The sequence below is a fragment of the Gouania willdenowi genome, chromosome 16 (genome assembly GCF_900634775.1).
Source record: "Gouania willdenowi chromosome 16, fGouWil2.1, whole genome shotgun sequence".
In the NCBI taxonomy this organism is placed as follows: domain Eukaryota; kingdom Metazoa; phylum Chordata; class Actinopteri; order Blenniiformes; family Gobiesocidae; genus Gouania; species Gouania willdenowi.
The window spans coordinates 21,752,257-21,771,104 of record NC_041059.1 but is presented as its reverse complement, the minus strand read 5'-3'; the positions used below and the strand labels follow the sequence as shown (position 1 = coordinate 21,771,104).

Below are 18,848 nucleotides of genomic sequence, written 5' to 3'. Positions count from 1 at the left end.
CCTTTTTCTCATAATAGTTATGCTTCACTTTAATTAGAATAAAAGGCCATTCCATTGATTCTTCAAACGCCGGTTGCTACAATGAGAGGGAGGGATGTACATATACATGCCCTTTGTGTGTGGTCATGCTTCACATTTTCATTTGAGCTTTGATCACCACACTGCTATTCTCACCACATTAATGTTAGTCAATGAATAGTTTAAATATTCAATTAAGCCAGACACACGCATGTGTGCCTTTTGGTTTAGGAGTGGGGCTGCGTGTCTCTGTATAGTGGGTGAGACAGAGTTTAAGTGTGTGTATGTTGATGTGTAATGATGTGTAAATATATTTATGGCTCAGGGTCACAGTGGTATTAACCTGACCGTGGCTGGCTTTCTCTCTTGGGAAGTGCCAACGCTGCTCATTGTTGGGAGTTTTTGTCAGCTTTTAGAAGCTCAGGAAGGGACTTTTGTTTAAAGAACAAACAATCTAAAAGAAGGATGCTTTGTTTATGGGATGTAGCTCTAAAAAACTATTATAAAGTGAGTCTTTCACACACACAAAAAAAACAATGGATCTTATCTCCCATGCCTAAGATAAAGCATTGTATTAATCCCCTTGACTGTGCTGTCTCACAGGAAAGCTCTATACTGTGTTCAGATAAGTGCTGCTTTTACCAAGCAGGGAAAGGCGTTGAGTTAAATGTCCCATCAGCCAGACATATGCCAAAGGCCTACATCTTATTCAAGTTTTAAACACCTAATTGGTAACGTTTAAAAGGCATTTAAGAGTGCCCTTTCTTCTCTCTTTTCTCATTTCCCATTTAATGTGTTGTGTCAAAGTCTATTACCTCAGTTGGAGGTTTCTGTCCCTTAAGTTGAAAAAAGGAAAAGAGGAGGGGGTGATGGAGAGAGAGAGGGAGAAAGAGAGAGAGAGAGAGAGGTGGGGGGTATGGGGGAGAAAGAGGAGAAGCCATCAGCTGAGGTTTGCCAGGTCGATAAAGCTTTTAGATTTGGAGATGTTTTCAGTGGGAGCCCATTTCCTGCGGCTAAGAGTTGTTAATGGAGCTTAAGGAATTATCTTATGACTCTGTGTTTGAGAGCGGTTTATTTCTGGCCGGACCGCGCTCCTGCACTTGTGTCGGAATAGCTGAATATGCTGCTGTCAGAGCCGCTTAATGAAAAGTAACGCGTGGCCGATTACACTTTTATTTGGTCTGCATGTAAAAAGCCCCTGTTAATTTACCATCTCGCTCCCTCTGTGTGTTCGTATTTGCCATGGCTGAATGACTTAGTTAAACTGGGCTCCTCTCTCTCTCTCCTCTTCCACTTTACGTCGCTTTCTCTCAAATAAAAGCCACTTGGTTCAGAGGTTGAATAATATCTGTCTTCACGCTAAATTAATTAAATGTCGAGGCTATCTTATCTACTGGGACTTTAACTCTGCGCCAGTTCTCTATCAATAGCTATTAAAAATTTATTGCGCAATTTTGAATGCGAGCAACACAAGCCTCAGTATAAAAATGCACAAGTCTATAAAAAAGCAACCCAATGTGCCATGTACTTTCATTTTATTATGTAGCAATTTTTCTCACCCAACACCAACATGCTTCAGGCAAGGTTTTCCTGATCAAAGGTGGGAAATAAAAACATACATCCTATCGATGTATAGAAATTCCCTTATGTCCACTAAAGCCCTTTTTTTTTAAAGGTGGGTCTCAATCGTTGGTTATTTTACCCATTAAAATTCATCACAGAACCCCCTCCCATGCACTCTTTCCCACCTCTCTCGCAGGACAGAGTCCCCCGAGAGTTCCACTTTCGCCATTACTGTCAAGTACCCTTGACTTCTTTCTTTTGCCCTTTTATCTACAACAACTAATTCGAGTTCCTTTGCCCTTTTCACTTTTAGACGAGTGCCTCTCTGGTAAAGCCCTCTCTCTTTTCACACAGGTTATCCGCATCCAGCCTGTTTTGTGGTGGGGTGGAAATTGAAGGGTTGGGTGTCAAAACCTAAACTCCTCACTTCACATTATTTCGCAGCGGGGCCCTTGGTTTTGAACCCGTTTAATGGACGTAGTGAATAACTTAGCCTTTTGACAGCTGCATCATGGCTGATGGTAAGAGAGGCTTCGATAATATTATCAGAGAGAGGATAGGGGAAATCAATAGCCTGACATGAAATATGACTGTGGACATCCCAATTACAGCCTGTTTAGAGGGGATTAATGAGGCAGATCTTAGACACTGATATTGTTCTGTCTTGGGGCTTGATTTGCCTCATTTTCTCGCTGTCACTAAATAAGAGTGAATGCTCTCAGGAAAAAAGAGTGCAGGGAATGTTAGATTGTGCATTTTAATGGATGGAAATTAAATGTTGACATCAAAACTGCCTTAAATTTCGAGTGGTATAAAGAGTTGTGCCTGCATGTGGGCTGTAAACCGTCCAACGCGGTGAAACGAAGGCCCGTGCGGAGCGTTTCAGCACCACAGACAGCGACTCTCCCCACTTCTGAAACCGACTGCTTTTATTTTCAGTGAACAAGAGAGCTGTGCATTTGTGAGGGTTTTTTTTTTTGTTTTGTTTTGTTTTCCTCCTTCTTCAATGGTGATATTCGACTGCTGAGACCTCAAAATGATATTCAATTACATTTGCATGCGCATATAAAATAAAAAATAAAGAAAAACCTTTTTTTTAAAAAAAAAAAAAAAAAAAAAAAAAAAAAAAAAAGAGGGAAATCACGTAAACTTGCCAGTCTATATTTCTCCAAATTTGTAAACTTTTACATTTCGATTAGTTCTGTGCGTGCGTTGAAATAAGTCCAGCTGCTCTGGTTATTTGTGGCAATAGGCCTTAAGTAAAGAAAGAAAGAAAGAAAGAAAGAAAGAAAGAAAGAAAGAAAGAAAGAAAGAAAGAAAGAAAGAACATAAAGAGAACGGACATGGCACTGTCTTTCTCTTTTTGCATGTGAATGTCTTTTGGCTTTGTTAGGAACAGAAGAGTTTGTTGATGTTTTTGGGGAAAGCCATGCTACTGTCTTTGGGAGAGTCCTGCAGCTGCGAGGCCGCAGCGCCGCGCTCAGCCTCCATGAGGCCGCCTTTGGTGTTCGCGGTCCAAGAGACGGTCGTGTTGGTCAGAGCCTGGCTCAAAGTGCTGTGCCTGAACAAGGGGTCGTGAAAAACCCCGTCCACCCAGTTTCTCAGGGTGGTGACGGGCGAGTCCTGCCGGTTGTCCGGCCCGGGGACGGGAGAGGTAGCAGCGGGGGACGGGGTGAGCGATGGTGGGGGCTGGCACCTCAGCATACAGGACGGATACTCAGTCTGGTTCAGAGACGTGGCGGTCTGAGCCAAGGACCAGATGCGAGGCTTACCGTCTAGAATCTGCTGCTGCTGCTGCTGCTGGGGGTTATAACACACCTTTGCGTGATGTCTGATGTCCGCCTCAAAGTCCTCCGGGTTTGATTTGAGACAACTTTTGCTCAAGTCCTGTTCCCCTCCCAGAGACACCGGGATGGGGATTTTCAGGGACGTGTCCTTGATGAGGTGCCCGGGGGGACACTCTGCTGTTGTCGTCGACAATGTCATGTGTGTGTTCATGTGGTATCGATGTTTGAGCTCACACTCCGAGTTTTCAGACTCAAGAGGGTCGAAATCGTCCAAGTCACTTAACTGGAGGTCTTTGTCAGCCCGACTTCTGGTGTCTATGAGAGAAAAAAATACAATATTGTAGAATTACATTATGGAATTATGGATTATCATGGAGATATACAAAAATATAGACGTGAAAATACAGCTGCAGCTTTATTTATTTTGATTATTTCTTCTTTTAAAAAGTGATATTAGAAATATAAAACAGTGACTATCACACCCATGTTTATTATGTAAGAAAGGAACTTGATCACATAAATTGTAACCAAACTGTGGGGCGCATCCCATGGTCGTACATAGGTATTGCAGTGATGGGAGGACACATCCACAGTGCACATTCAGGCTTATTTTCTGTTTGTTTTGTTTTGAATATATTAATTTTTAAATAATTATAACTATTGATAATGATAATAATAATGATGTTTTTATTTATTTCTTGTTCATAGTTATTATGCAAGTTTGTTTTTTGGGCATTGCAGGAATTGCACACAGTGTATAAAAAAGGTCCAGTTTGGGAGCACTCGTATCCCACATTCGTACAGTGCAATGCAATTTAAAACTTTAAATTGTTGCTGAACTTTATCTAAAACAAGACATTAATGTTTTCCCCATGTTGCATTTTCATTACACCTTATAAGTTATTCTAAACAAGTTATTTTAGCGCCCATGAATAGTTTATTTAAAGACAACTTGTACCACTTTAGTGTGCATTTTTTTAGTAAGTTAAAAAAAAAAAAAAAAGATTGAACCATACATAATCTTATTGCGTTAAAACTCTTCTGGTTTTTGTTTTTCCAAATGTTACAGTATATTAACATTAGAACAATATAAACTTTTTAAGTTTGATTGTGGTCAAGAGATAACAGATGATGAGGCTTGGAATTAGCATCTTTGCAAATATGTAAATGTGAATAGACAGGTGTGATCACTGTGCAATAGATAGTAATACAAAAAAAATAATAATAAATACAGTTTGAGTTAAATACAGTTGGAACAAGTTATATACAGTATAACCAGCTTTTATGTTGGATATATTGAAAAACTTAAAACGTCTTTAAACTAACCGTCATCATTGTTTTCACTTTTTATCTGCTCTTCCTGAGGCCCATCCTCGTCATCGTCATATCTTTTCTCCTCGGAGCCCTTGTTTCTGGGCGGCCATGTCATCTTGTTCTCCTTCTTAAGCCTCCTCCTGGCGTTAGCGAACCAGGTGGAAACTTGTGTCAGGGTCATTTTGGTGATGATGGCCAGCATGATCTTCTCTCCTTTGGTCGGGTACGGGTTCTTCCTGTGTTCTTGCAGCCAGGCCTTCAGTGTGCTGGTTGTCTCACGAGTTGCATTCTTTCTCCTTGTCCCTCCATCCATTGAACTATACCTGATAGAGAGGAGCACATTAAAAGGAAAATGAGAAAACCTGGTCTAGCCAAAGTTAATATTGTTTTTAATTTGCTAACAGCATCTAATCACGGACAACCTATTTGTTTAATGTCAAACTTTACACACACAGTTATACGCAACAAATTACTGTAGAATTATGTCAAGAATAAAGGGGAAATATTGAGAGACAGTAGTAAGCTTAATAAAAAGGTGTAAACTGTGAGGTTTTCGCTCAAAGAAGAAAGTGTAGAACTAAATAAACTTGCATAAATAAATAAAGTGTCCCAAACTGTAGTTTTTAGCTAGAGCTGTAGTATTGTAACTGCAGACATTTTTTTTATTTATTTTTTATAACGAACAATAATGAAGGTAAAGGAAACTTTCTTCAAACTTCTAACTAACACCGGCACTGTGCACATTTTCCAAGTTCATCAACATTTTTTTTTTTGCAATGATTACATAATGTTTACCTTTCTCTGCGATTCTGATTCAAAAATATTTCTGTAAATGGGCACACATTGCTTTTTCACCACTCGTAGGTTCCCCACAAATATCAACCATAAACCTACATTTAAAATGCATGATGTTGATTTTCAGTCAGCAGTTGGCTTTAAAAGTCCTCAGGGGAGGCTTTTACGAGGCCTTTATTGCTCCTATAGTGTGGGTCAAACACTGTTAAGGGAATCCAAAGGAGAGGATCGCTGGTACCTTTCCTTCCCCCACGTTGTTCCCTCACAGATAAAATAGACTGTAAAATTGCTTTATTGAGTGTAATGAAGAGCCCTCAGGTAAAAGTCGGGTGCAGACAGCAAAGTACTCCTGTAGGTCTTTCTTGTATATCTGAGTGCCACAAGTTTAGTCTTTTGCTGTGTGTGCGCTGACGAAGATTGCTTATGGCCATTTTAGGATCAACAGAGATTAACCTCCTAGGTTTAATTCCAAAAGACAGGGAAAGGAAAACATCATAATTTCATCATGAGAAAGAATATTTTGTCTTTTTTTTTTTTTTTTTTTACAGATTAAATCGCTCCCTAATACGCTAAAAGCCAGATTTTGTTTCTATCCATTGGGGATCTATACGACAGTTTTAAGTTTTAAGTCAGGCAGAACTATCATTCACACTCTTTTATTTTCACCATGTTGAATAGCCAATAATCTGATGTCATGAGTATTGGGAAGACCTTTTAACATGGCAGGCATGCTCTTCACAGCAGTGGAAAAAGCCTCATGTTGTGATGAGAGAAGGAGAGGTCTTCTACAGCAACTCACCTCATCAGAGAAGAAATGTGTCATGAGATGAAGGTGATCAACTAATGTTGCCAGACGTGACGAGAAGAGCTTTGACCTCTGGGAATGATTGATTTTATGCCAGAGAGCTGAGCTTTTAATACAGCAAAACACTTTAAGAATTGCCACTTACCAACTTCTGAGTTTAACTTCCTATGCTGCCAATGATTTTTGTTGTGAATGCTGTCTCACAATTTTAAAATTTGGATGTTGGATTTGGTGACAAACTTCTTAGAATGACAAAAAAAACCAACCTGTCATATTGGTACTGTCCCAGTGTTGGGTCATAGGGGTAGTAGGCTGTTGCTGGTGTTATTCCTGCATGTGCAGAGGCTGTGGCTTCTTTAGTATCAAACGCACCCTGTAGTCACACATCAGGACAAAGCACTGAGAACAAACATTGAAAGCAGTCCAGCAAAGGTTTTCTTAAAGTTGAAGTGAGTGCACATATATATTCTTGTTTTTTTTTCTTCTTTTTTTAATCTTTTTTGTTTATATTTTTTTACAAGAAATGCATATTCTTGATGTAAAATGAATGTAGAAAATTGTTAGATAATGCTAAAACATTTAACAAAGTAGCAAGTCTTTTTTTTTTTTTTTTTAAAAAAAAAAAAACTACAACTAATGTATTACTTTTTATAATTTAAACTTTAAAAAATTGTAAAGGCAAGTATTTTTCTTTTTCTTTTCTCTTTTTTTTGTGTGCAAGATTTAGCAAAGTAGTCCAAAGTTATACAGACATGTTTAAAAAGAACATATTTAAAACAATGTGACTTAATGGAATATTTTATTATTATTATTATTATTATTATTATTATTATTATTATTATTATTATTATTATTATTATTATTATTATTATTATTAATACATGTTATGCACAGTACAGTCAAGTTTCTCAGCAACAGTACAAAAGTGACATCATGAACAACAGCAATATACTTCATGAAATAAAAATCAACATAAAACTTTAACAGTGTTGACGTTTTACAAACTTTGGGCCAAGTTTTAAAATGTATTTTGTACCTCGTCAAAAAAAGTTTGACATATTGTTTGAAAAATAAAGCATAAATATACTATAAGGTCAGATCTGATCATAAGAAATAACTCATTTTAAGGAGCCTGTTTGTAAAGACTTCATACTTTATCTACATATATGTAGCTAATATTGTGGATTTGAAAATAAAAAAAAGTAAATGTTTAAAATGCATGGTGTGAGATAACCAAAATTATGATTACAGTCTGAATTGCTGGTAAAAAAAAAAATGTGAGGTTTATTTTGGAAATGGAGCATATAGGCTCGCATGTAACCACTGCAGTGTATTGAAAGAAGAAGCAGGAGATATTCCTGAGTCCATAAATCAATGCCAAGAAGGATCAGATGAAGCGCTTACCAGCGAGTAGAAGGCGGAGGCGTCCGTGCCGTATGTAACGTAGTTCCCGTAGCCCTGTCCGCCGGTGTAGGGGCTCCCGTACACACCCAGCGCGGCGGCGGAGCTCAGCTCGTGCCTGGCCGTGGCCAGCAGTCGGCTCTCATACACGGGACAGTAGACCGGTGTCTGTCCGGACCCGACCCCGGAGTCGGCTATGGATCTGCCTGTGGACTCGTAGCAAGTGGTCAAAGAGTTGGTGGTCATCAGGAACTGCAGGGAAAAAACACTTTTTATTTATTTATTTATTTTTAAAAGGTATTTAATTAGATGAGATACCAAATATATTCACAGGTGATCTTCAAAATTATTAGTGCAATTTTTACAAATCATTTTGATGAAATATTTTTCAGAGGTTACTCGGTATCAAACAATATAAACACTATCAAATGCTTGTAGCAGTGCTGATGCTGGTGCGTAAAACCAAAAGGTCTCCAAAAACGTGTCATTCCTCATCCCCATGACCCAAAAGCAAACACATGTCCCACAGAAACGTTCCAGTAAGCAAAGTGACGTCCAAAGATATTTTATGGCTCAAAGCCAAAGCTAAACAGCAGTAGAACATTATTGCTCAGTGCGCGCCGAACAGGTTGCCATGTGCGCTCCACAGCAGATAAACACATGGTTGACATTATACAGCGCGGTTATTATCTCACAGAAATCTATGAACGAGAGGTCGGAGCGCGGTGGTTTATGTTTCCCCCTCTCTTCTTCTCCTTTTAATCGCTTTTCCTCCCTTTGCTGTGGAAACACAGGTACACTCACTGAAACCTGATACCGCCCCGATACCCGCAAGGACGCGTGATATGGGTTAAAGGATGAGAAAATCAATTGAAAGAGAACAATTTAATCGAGAAAAAGTTTTTTTTAAAAAATGAATATGAACTTACTTGTGGAGCAGACGAATAAGGATATCCAAATTGTGGATATGACATGGTAGAGAGGTCCCCCAATGTCCAGAAATAAAGCGAGACTGCAGGTCTCCACTCTGAGGCTGGCGGCTCTGTTTGACTGTACCAATTGATTGGTAAGCACAGGCTCCCAGGATGCTTATAGGGCGAAGCAGAGTAGCATGTTTAATTTGTGTAAAATGCCCCCAACAGGGGAAAAAAAACCCCCTTCAAAACAAAGCAGATGCCTATCTATTCTTTTCCAATCTGTGGTAGAAATATCTATGGACGAAACGATCACTTTGATGTCAGAAACATATTTTTGCCTTTAAAAAAAGTAGTTTAAAAGACGTCAGCAGCATGGGGCTGGTTGTTTTAAACGACGGAGGCTGTGACGTCAGAAGTTTCCCCAGTCACTGTAACTTTAATATGTATTTCTTTCTGAGGATGACGACAAAAAGTTAAGGAATATTCCGAGGAGAAAGGCTGTTTTAAAGGGTTTGTGCAAAGAAAGAGCAGGTCACTTTTCTCCTAATCAATGCCATCCAATCCACCATGGCCAATCAGTGTCATCAATATGCAAACGCAGGATGTCCGTCAGTTAAATGCATTAGTCCTAATTAGTCACATTCACATCATTCCTTCACAATGATGCTCATCACACTGGGGAGCAATAGATATAAAATGAATTAGTAAAGATCAAATAGAAAACATTCAGCATGAAAACAGCAAGTTTGCTTGAATAGTTTAAAACTAACTCCCATTAAACTGCATGAACAGTGTAATTATATTTAATAACACACACACACACACACACACACACACACACACACACACACACACACACCTACACACACACACACACACACACACACACACACACTAGTTTTCTATAGGTCCATCTCCAAACTATCCGGTTTATTTGTTTAGATAATAATAATAATAATAATAATAATAATAATAATAATAATAATAATAATAATAATAATAATAATAATAATAATAATTTAAATCAATAAATACATAAACATGATATATTTAATATAATATAGATTTGAACTTATATAAGTTAAAATAAATAGATTTTAAATATCTATCTATCTATCTATCTATCTATCTATCTATCTATCTATCTATCTATCTATCTATCTATCTATCTATCTATCTATCTATCTATCTATCTATCTATCTAACTGTCCGGCTGTCTATTTTTCAGTTTGTGTGTAAAAAAAAAAAAAAAAAAAAAAAAAAAAAAGAGGCAGATTCCCCCAAATTTGTCTCTGAGGGCTGGTGGTGCTGGTGCGTTTTGCCTTGCTTGGAGAATCCCGGGTCGAGACATGTGGATAGCCTGAGGGGTCACTCCCCAAATTAATGATGATGTTCTCCTCCTCCTTCTTCTCCTCCCTTCTCCTCCGCCTCCCTTTTGCCCCCCTTTGCACTCCAGCTGGATCTCTGCCTGCCGGTGACAGGTCGATTGAGAGTGATTGATGACTATCTAGGGGACCAGGGCCAACATAATAATATGATTCTGGCACCTTGCAATAATTGCTTACTTTCATTTAAAGATGAAAGCCATAATGAAGAGGTAAAAAGTCACTGATCATCGTGTTTTGGATAAGTGACTTAAGTCTTTTTTTTTTTTTTTTTATCACTTTGTTGAGGAACCTAAGCCTGTGCTGTGCAGCGGGTTTACAAAAAATGTTGCTTGTCTCATTCTTTTTGACAAATTGAATTATTGGGGGTTTAGTTCCTTTGAGCAAATGGCTGCATTAACACTGGGTCAAAGAAGATCAACCCGCCCCATTTTAATTTGCATCAACTCTAATGCCACCTTACTATTAACAACTGAACCACTGAAGCATGTCACACACACACACACACACACATACACACACACACAACACACACACACACACACACACACACACACACACACACACACACACACACACACACACACACACACACACACTCACACACACACACACACACACACAGACAGTGTGTATGTGTATGTGTGTGTGTTTGGCTGTGGACAGATATATAGACTAATCTGGGTTTCTGATACGCTTACTGGTAGAAAATGTTGGCTTATAAAAGAATCGTTAAAGTAACTCTTAAGTTTTTGTTGTATTTTTTTATTTGTCATGTGTAACATAAAAAATATATTGTTACTGTAATCCCTCCTTCAAAACCAAGTTTGAAACTCTCAGTCACTCACTAAAGTAATCCTGTTACTTAAGTCAGGGTTGTTTCTCCGCCCCCCACCAAATAAAGAAAATTCATCCATTGCAGGGATGCATGTAACTAATGTTTTAAAGCCCAGAAAAAATTCTGTTCATCATAATTCAACACAACAGCAAAAATAGAACCAAAGGAAATTAAAATAAAGGAGATGCTATTCTAATTCCAGCAAATTCATTTTGTCTTCTTTTTTTAATAATATTTTAAGATGCAATTATATTAGAAATAATATATCTATATATATATATATATATATATATATATATATGTGTGTGTGTGTGTGTGTGTGTGTGTGTGTGTGTGTAAAGACAAGGGACATGTGATTAAAACCAAATAACCATGAAATCAAAAAGTTATATGGATTTACTGTTTGTTTGCTCTGGATCCTATTAGATCCCTGGCCCAACATTTTTCTGATATTTTGGGGAAGTTAGATGTTGATGAAGAAGCAAGAGCAGGTGAGGCATTGAGCATCGAGGAAGCAAAAGACCTTCATCAGCATTTATTCCATTGACTCTGCACGTCTTTGAGCCGTTTCATGCGAGTCTGCAGTGTTTTCAGCGAGGTCACTGACCTTATAAGAAAAGTTTGCTAACTCGCCACTCATGGGAACCATGGAGACAACATATTGTAATTCCTGATGTAGTAGGATTCAAATCTTGTGAGTGTATAGAAACAAACTAGCTGTACTCAATGCTTTTGATGACCAATATCCCTAGTATCACAAAAACCATTCTTAAAGGAACCCTTTGAAGAAATTTAAAATCAGAGATTGATATAGTGATGCAATTACCAAGTTACAAACGTACCAACTAAAATGAACCCATACAATCAATCCTTCATGTTATTTTTCTTAAGTGGAGGCCTATGCCATTCCCATCCTCATGTAGCTATAAGAAATGATGTGAGTATAGGTAAGATGTGATCGACATGTTCATCGAACTACAAGACTCATATCTCTCGCTCCCCCTTCTTGGTTCATACCTTTTCATTATCCATTGGGTTACCCAGTGTTATCAGGCGCCTGTACTAAAATATTTAGGTGCACTAGTGTATGCTTTTAGACAGAAAACGAAGGCGACAGCAGGAGTTCACGCTTGTTTAGCGTTTAAAGATTAAAAGAAGAGCTGCTTTTTTTTATTTTTTTCCTTTGGACAGATGTGGAGATGATGGGATTGCTCTGTGTCTCCAGAGAACTAAATGAGTGATAAGAAACTATTCCACATGAGCGGAAAGGACATATTTTTGGTTCACCCTGACTCCGAGGCAAGCAAATAAAATAATCAGCCAGAATATTTCCTCTCTGATAACGCAGATTCATGTGTGATTTGATTTGACAGTGGTTTTAGAGTAGAGATTAGGATAGATTGCTATACGGAGTGGTAATCTGTTACCATATCATCTATCATGTTCAATGAGCAACATCAATCAGCGCCAACTTTATACCACCGTATCCCCATATGCCCCAGTTTGCATAAAAGATGCCTTAATGATTATGATCTTTTTACTATTTCTAAAGTGACACAATGCTTAAACTCCTTTAATGAGATTCATCGGTGAGTTGCACTTTAAAGCGAGCAGGTTAATTTGCATTTTCAACTCTTTTTTTTAAACTACAAACTTCCCCGAGAACATTGTAATCATGGAAGTGTCACTTTCCTGATAATCTGCCTTTGAATAATGACCCACGTATGGGAAGGAGGGGGTAAATGAGTGTGAGCTTATGTGTGCGTTTGTGTGGGATGGAACAATAGAATAACACAGTGAGATTGAATTGGTGATGGGATATACAGTATGCATCCCCCAATTGTTTTTAGTCATAATCAAAGTGACATATTGGGAAGGTTTGTATCAGCCAAGCCTTTTGTTGGACAACAACAGGGTGTTAAAAGATGTGTTTTTAATTATATGTTAACCAGGAGTGTTTATTCTGCTGCTTTAAACACAGTTTAACAGAATATTAAATGGACACCTAAGGCAATCCTGGAAATTACAATGTAGTTGCACTCAAGCTTAAACAAGCTGCAAAAGCAAACAGCCACAGCATTATGACTAGTTACAGTCATTTGGGTGGGATTTATTGAACTAAGAAAAACGTGTGGCATTTTGTTTTACTCTATTAATTACAACATATTAGATTTAGATGAGTTATACATTTAATTATATATTACAACAACACCAACGTCCATCATTTCATTCATCCATCCATCCATTCATCTTCATCCATCCATCACCTTCTTATCTTGTTTAGGCTTGTTGTGCAGCAGGCCATGACAAGGCTAACACATCAGGTCACACAAATATTTTGAGACTCCATTCCAGTAGATAAAAGTTGTCCCTTGTTCATTTTCCTTCTTTCATACCAATGAAGTTATGTATTCACTGGCTTTTATTTATAATGATTGCCTGTTCTCAGGATTACGTAAAAAGTACTAAAGGATTTTGACATTTTTTTTCAAATTTTTTTTTTTTTACCAAAGATAAATCTTACTTCAGGGAAAATTCTTGGAGTGTGTCTTGACCAATATACCCATTGTGGATCAGTTTCAAACATGGAAATATAAAAACATTTTTATCTTTTTTACTAATTGACCGATTTTATGAAAATTGACTCAGTTATGTGTGGTTGGCTCCTCAGTTACCCCACTAGCTTTCATCCAGATAAGTTACGGATTGCGCATTTCATTGCAATTTAAAAAAAATAAATAATGGGTTTGCCCATCCATTTGGATGTACTGTATCATTATTATTGAGGATAGAAATTTCTTACAAGCCTTTAAAGTGTGAATGATCATGGTACCATGATGAGGATCACTCTGGAAAAAATGATATTTGGCACTTTGCAAAGGTTTGCTCTTTCTACCACCTAAAGAACATCTCTAGAGTGAAGTGTTTAATGACTCAGAAAGATCAGGAGATGCTGGTCCATGCTTTTATTTCCAGCAGACTGGACTATTATAATGGTCTTCATCAAACAGCTATTGCTGGTTCAGAACGCACCAGAACAAAGAGGTCAGAACGCATTACTCCAGTTTTAAAGTCTTTACACTGGCTCCCAGTCAGCCTCAGAATAAACTTTAAAGTTCTGCTGCTGGTGTATAAATCTGTGAATGGGTTTGGTCCAGAATACATCAGTGACATGTTAGTCAGGTATGAACCAAGCAGGTCTCTCAAATATATGAACACAGGTCAGATAGTGGAGCCCAGAGTTCACAGCAATCCTGGTGATGCTGCTTTTAGTTGTTATGCTGCAAAGAAGTGGAACACAGAGCTAAAGTCAGCATCACATGTGAACATTTTTAAATAAAAGTTAAAGGCTCTTTTTTTCTCTACTGCTTATGATTGAGAGGGAGATTTTTAATCATATAATTGTTAATTTAATGTTTTTACTGATGATTTAAAAGTTCTTATTGCTTTTTAAACTGTTAAATGTTTTCTGTTGCACTTTTTAATCATGTAAAGCACAATGAATTGCCTTGTGTTTGAAATGCACTGCACAAATACATTTGCCTTGCCTTGCCCTGACTTGAGTGCTTATTCTTCCTCTATTTTCATCTTATCTTCAATATATTTAAACCTTTATTTGGTCAAAGTTTTAAAAATAATGCTTGGGCACTCTACTGTTTTATGGTCATGCTTTTAGTGCCAACAGCGGGAAAACAAAGGCTGACCTCAATAGTTGTAGACAGCCGAACAGACCAAATATGTCTGTGACAAGAAGCCCCAAGCAGCTTCCAAGCTTGCCAATAGCTACAATGTTTCTGTTTCTGTAGTTACACACACACACACACACACACACACACACACACACACACACACACACACACACACACACACACACACACACACACCCAGACACACACACACACACACACACACACACACACACACACACACACACTCACACACACACACACACACACACACACACACACACACACATGTGCAGACACAGCAAACTGCTTATCCAGCACTACATTATCCAGTCTACTGTCTAATCTAGTCTTGGAGTTCAAATGGAATATTGATGGAATATTGATCCTTGGGTGTCGTCTCAAAGTATTTCGTAGATGTTTTCTTGAACAAGATTTTTCTGCTTGTTTCCTTTCTTGCGGCTCTATAGCCCTAATGGTTCTTACTTGTCTCCTTTAAACTCTGTTTGTAAAAATGAAAACAACATTTTGGACACGAAAACTGTGTTTTAATTCTTTCATAATGATATCATACTTTTGTTGAATTGCTAAAACACTACTAATTACTATCACATTTAAAATTCTGATGAAAGTTGTGATGCAAAATACTGGCAATAAAATGTTAACATATCTCCTCCAGTATTTTCACAGTTGTACATAATAACTCATCCTCTGCTGATGTGATGAACTGTGCAACATAAAAGTCATTACATACTGCACCAGTGGCACATCCATCTACAATGGACTGAAACTTGAGTGGCAGAGTATATGGAACAGATGCTATCCATGTAGCTATTCTTCACATTTTGTCCACATTTTAATAGGCTGACAATCAGAAAAGCAGGACAGATGATGCGACGGAATTTGGACAAAACTGTTGTGGCAGCATCATCGGGATATTCAAAGAAGAGAACAAGTTATTATTCCTCCGTTTGCTGTACATCAATTGACTTTTCAATTCCGTAATGTAAGTTGTATAGTATTCATAATCATTACATCGTTAAATTCATAGGCTGTACTTTTAAAGTGCTTTTATACACATGGAATCAAAAAATGAAGGAGAAATATGATTTAAATTTTATGATTTATTTAAAATTTCTGTGAGACTCCAGTTTTTTTTTACATATTGCTCATTGATCATAATCAATGCAATATTTCATTGCTCTATGGTCTGATTATTGTCCTCCAGTTCTTGACTGTGTGCAGACTGCTGAGTTGTTAATTCTGCTTGACTTAGTGTATGGTACATACAGTATTTGATCATGTGAAGCACATTCAGTGGCCTTGTGTATGAAATGCGCTATACAAATAAATTTGCATTGCTTTGCCTTGCTAATGTATTAGCATTGTTTATTTTAGTTTTGCTTTTTTTTTTTCTTCTTTTCTCCTGTTCGAAAAATTAATTTAATAGATGGTATCACGTATCAGATATCAAACTGATAAGAACAGATAGTGAAAGCGAAAACATTATTTTGTTTTGTGTACATTGTTTTACTGGATGCGTCAGCAGTACAACGTTGTCTAAAAAGTGATGGAATGTGTGTTTGGAAGAAAAGTTGCAAATAAATTACTTGATATGGAAAGTCATAAAAAACAATACCAAATAGATAATGTTGAATATAAACTAAAATCGGAAATAAAAAAAGGAAAAACTTAAACTTAGACTTGCACTTCAATGTGCAAAAGTTGAGTCGTGACAAAAGTTACTTATATATATATTATATAAACGGGAACAGGAGCATATAGAATAAATTAAAGGTATTTTAAAATTAAAGGTAGGCAAGAGGGCAGGGATTTCCCTATTGACAAATCTACTAAGTTACTGAAATGTAGGCTTTTAGTAGTAAATTTGTATTAGCAAAAAACAGGTATACCCAAAAAAACTTTATATATATATTTTTTTTACAACTAATTCCATATTTCATATCCATCAAAACATTTAGCCTTAACCTTGTCTTGCAAAATTAGCATCTAAAATTATAAGTGTGTAACAGATTGTCATACATAACGATTGTATTTCACTAAAATCCCCCGTTTGTTATGTTTCCTGTTCATGTGCCCTATTCTCGTGCCTGTCCCTTTAAGGGTCTGTACGCGTGTTGCCACGTCAATGTGCTCCGCGCATGCGTACTCTGATCAGAGGTGTAATCCACATGGCCGGAGGTAAGTCAGTGTGAGCGCTCTGATAAAAGTTTTACAAGTTATTATTTGTGTCTTAAGGATGGCGTTAAGTGTTGTTGGTGATTCTAACCAGTGTGAACATTATTTCACCCCAGTTTAGCAGGGTTTTGTCGGTTTAATATGTATTTTTACGGCAGGGATGGGTTTAAAGCTAACTGCTACGCTAGCATAGCAGCCAGCTTCTTCCACCAGTCTGAATGGGTGTGTTGTGTATTTCAGGCAAGCTTTACTTTGGTTTAGACTTTTATTTTGAAAACCATATTCTTAATTTGACACAACTAGTGGCTCATAATGGGAAGTGCAGCAGCTACATTTTGAATGAAGTGAGAGTAGAAAGTAAAACAAGGTTTCCAACCGCTATCATATGAAACTTTGTGCAAGACAAGTTTATAGAGTTACACTATTTAGAACATTGTGTTTGGTAATGTTTAGTAGCAGCTAAATAACATTTCTATATTTGGCCTTTTATGTTGTCAATGGATATAGCTAGGGATGTAACGATTCACTCAACTCCTGATAAGATTTGATTCACGATACTGGGTTCACGATACAATTCTCTCACGATTTATTTTACAAAATGGAACTGTAGACAAATGATGACTGAAAAATATTCTATTTTCCTTTTTTTTTTTTCTTTGTCAAAAGAATCCCTTGATAAACTATTCAAAACAATACAATTTAACTAAAAATAAATCTTGAATGAAATAAATAAAGGAATAATACAAATGAAGAAGAAGCCTATTAATTTAAATTCTGGTTCTATAGTAAACAATGCAAAACTGCACAATAGTTCTTTTTCTTTTTAAAAGTGCAACTGAAAATTTATTTTGTGCCTTAACAATTGGACTTAAAAAAAAAAACAAAAACAGTCATTTCACTGATTTACATCAGATATTAGTTTTGACCAGCAGAGGGTGCTGGTAACCCAGTGGTTGGTTGGCATGCAGAAATTCTTGCAGTGAAGAAGAGATGCTATGCTAGCAGACAGAGCTAATAGAAAAACATGACTTTTACAGATATTCACGTAATATTACAGATATTCTTTCGGTGCTAAAGGAGTAAGGAATCATTTATTAACATGTTTAACAGTAGAATACGGCCAGAAAGAAAGTAGTAGCAGATTCTGCCCGCCGCGTACACTGCTGGACAAGAGAAGGGATAAATATAAATAAATATATAAAAAAATAGTACTGCGATTCAATTTTCAAAATATCGATGTCAATCGTGTTACCTATGAATCGATTTTTTACCTGCCTTACGATTAATCGTTACATCCCTAGATATAGCTGATGAAAGTTTATTTGTCTTTATTTCAGTTTCACTATTTCTACAGTGATGTCAAGTGTGTACATTAAAGCTGATGACCATGAGGACATGTCTTTCATCATCAATTCAGACTGAGTTTAGCTTGCCGTCTAGCTCAGACTAAGCACAGACGTCTTAGCGAGGACAGTACAGGATGTGTTGCGTATTTTTACAGAGGAAGAGGAGAAGACCTACTGTGAGCACACCAGCTCACTGTACTGTATAGAGGGTTTTCACCGACGTCACTTTCTGGGCAGTTACCCGGATGCGCGGCCATGTTGGAGGTAAGCGGATGTTGGCACTACATGTTGGAGGCTCACAGTGGTGTACTCTGCGACAGAAGAGCTTCTCAAAATGCATTATAGATGCAAAGGCCGCAGGATAGGACACGATCTTTGGAAAAAATATGGTTTATTAGTGGTGCAGATCCATACGAGTCGGCTCCCTCGTCTCGGATCAATGACAACCCGGAGAGTCTTCTGTCAATTATGTATCTTGATATCGTCAACTACCTGGATTTCACCAAGCCCATACACAGCAGAAGACCTTAAATCTTCTAGAAGTTTGGAGGTTGGCTGCAGCTGTAGAGGCTTGCATTAGCAACGGATATATTGTATATCGGCAGATAACTCAGTCAGTTCTAATAATTTCACAGTGAACCTGCAGCGTAGTTACTCTAAAATAGTATACGACCGCCAGGCAATCTTAGATTTAGGGAAATCAAACATAGTCCGTTAGATGTGAGTACTCCGGACCTCGAGACTCGGTTAGCTACGCCGGCTACATCCAGTGGCCTAGGAAGCAGTGGATTCTG

General features: G+C 37.5%; 1 protein-coding gene across 1 annotated transcript; it reads right to left on the bottom strand.

Moving 5' to 3' along the window:
• Positions 1 to 2,951: 2,951 nt before the first annotated feature.
• On the bottom strand, positions 2,952 to 8,806 carry irx4a (iroquois homeobox 4a). Its single transcript, XM_028471107.1, has 5 exons — positions 8,613 to 8,806; positions 7,687 to 7,935; positions 6,549 to 6,655; positions 4,695 to 5,005; positions 2,952 to 3,683 (listed from the first exon to the last, which is right to left on the bottom strand). The coding sequence occupies exons 1-5, from the start codon at positions 8,655 to 8,657 to the stop codon at positions 2,971 to 2,973; spliced, it is 1,425 nt and encodes a 474-aa protein (XP_028326908.1). The 5' UTR covers positions 8,658 to 8,806; the 3' UTR covers positions 2,952 to 2,970.
• Positions 8,807 to 18,848: the final 10,042 nt, after the last annotated feature.

Excerpts from the sequence above, each read along its gene's own strand:
- irx4a (XM_028471107.1), bottom strand. The coding sequence starts at position 8,657 with ATGTCATATCCACAATTTGGATATCCTTATTCGTCTGCTCCACAA. Across the intron at positions 6,656-7,686 it reads CCTCCGCCTTCTACTCGCTG|GGTGCGTTTGATACTAAAGA; the intron begins GTAAGCGCTTCA and ends GTGTGACTACAG. Across the intron at positions 5,006-6,548 it reads GGACAGTACCAATATGACAG|GTATAGTTCAATGGATGGAG; the intron begins GTTGGTTTTTTT and ends CCTCTCTATCAG.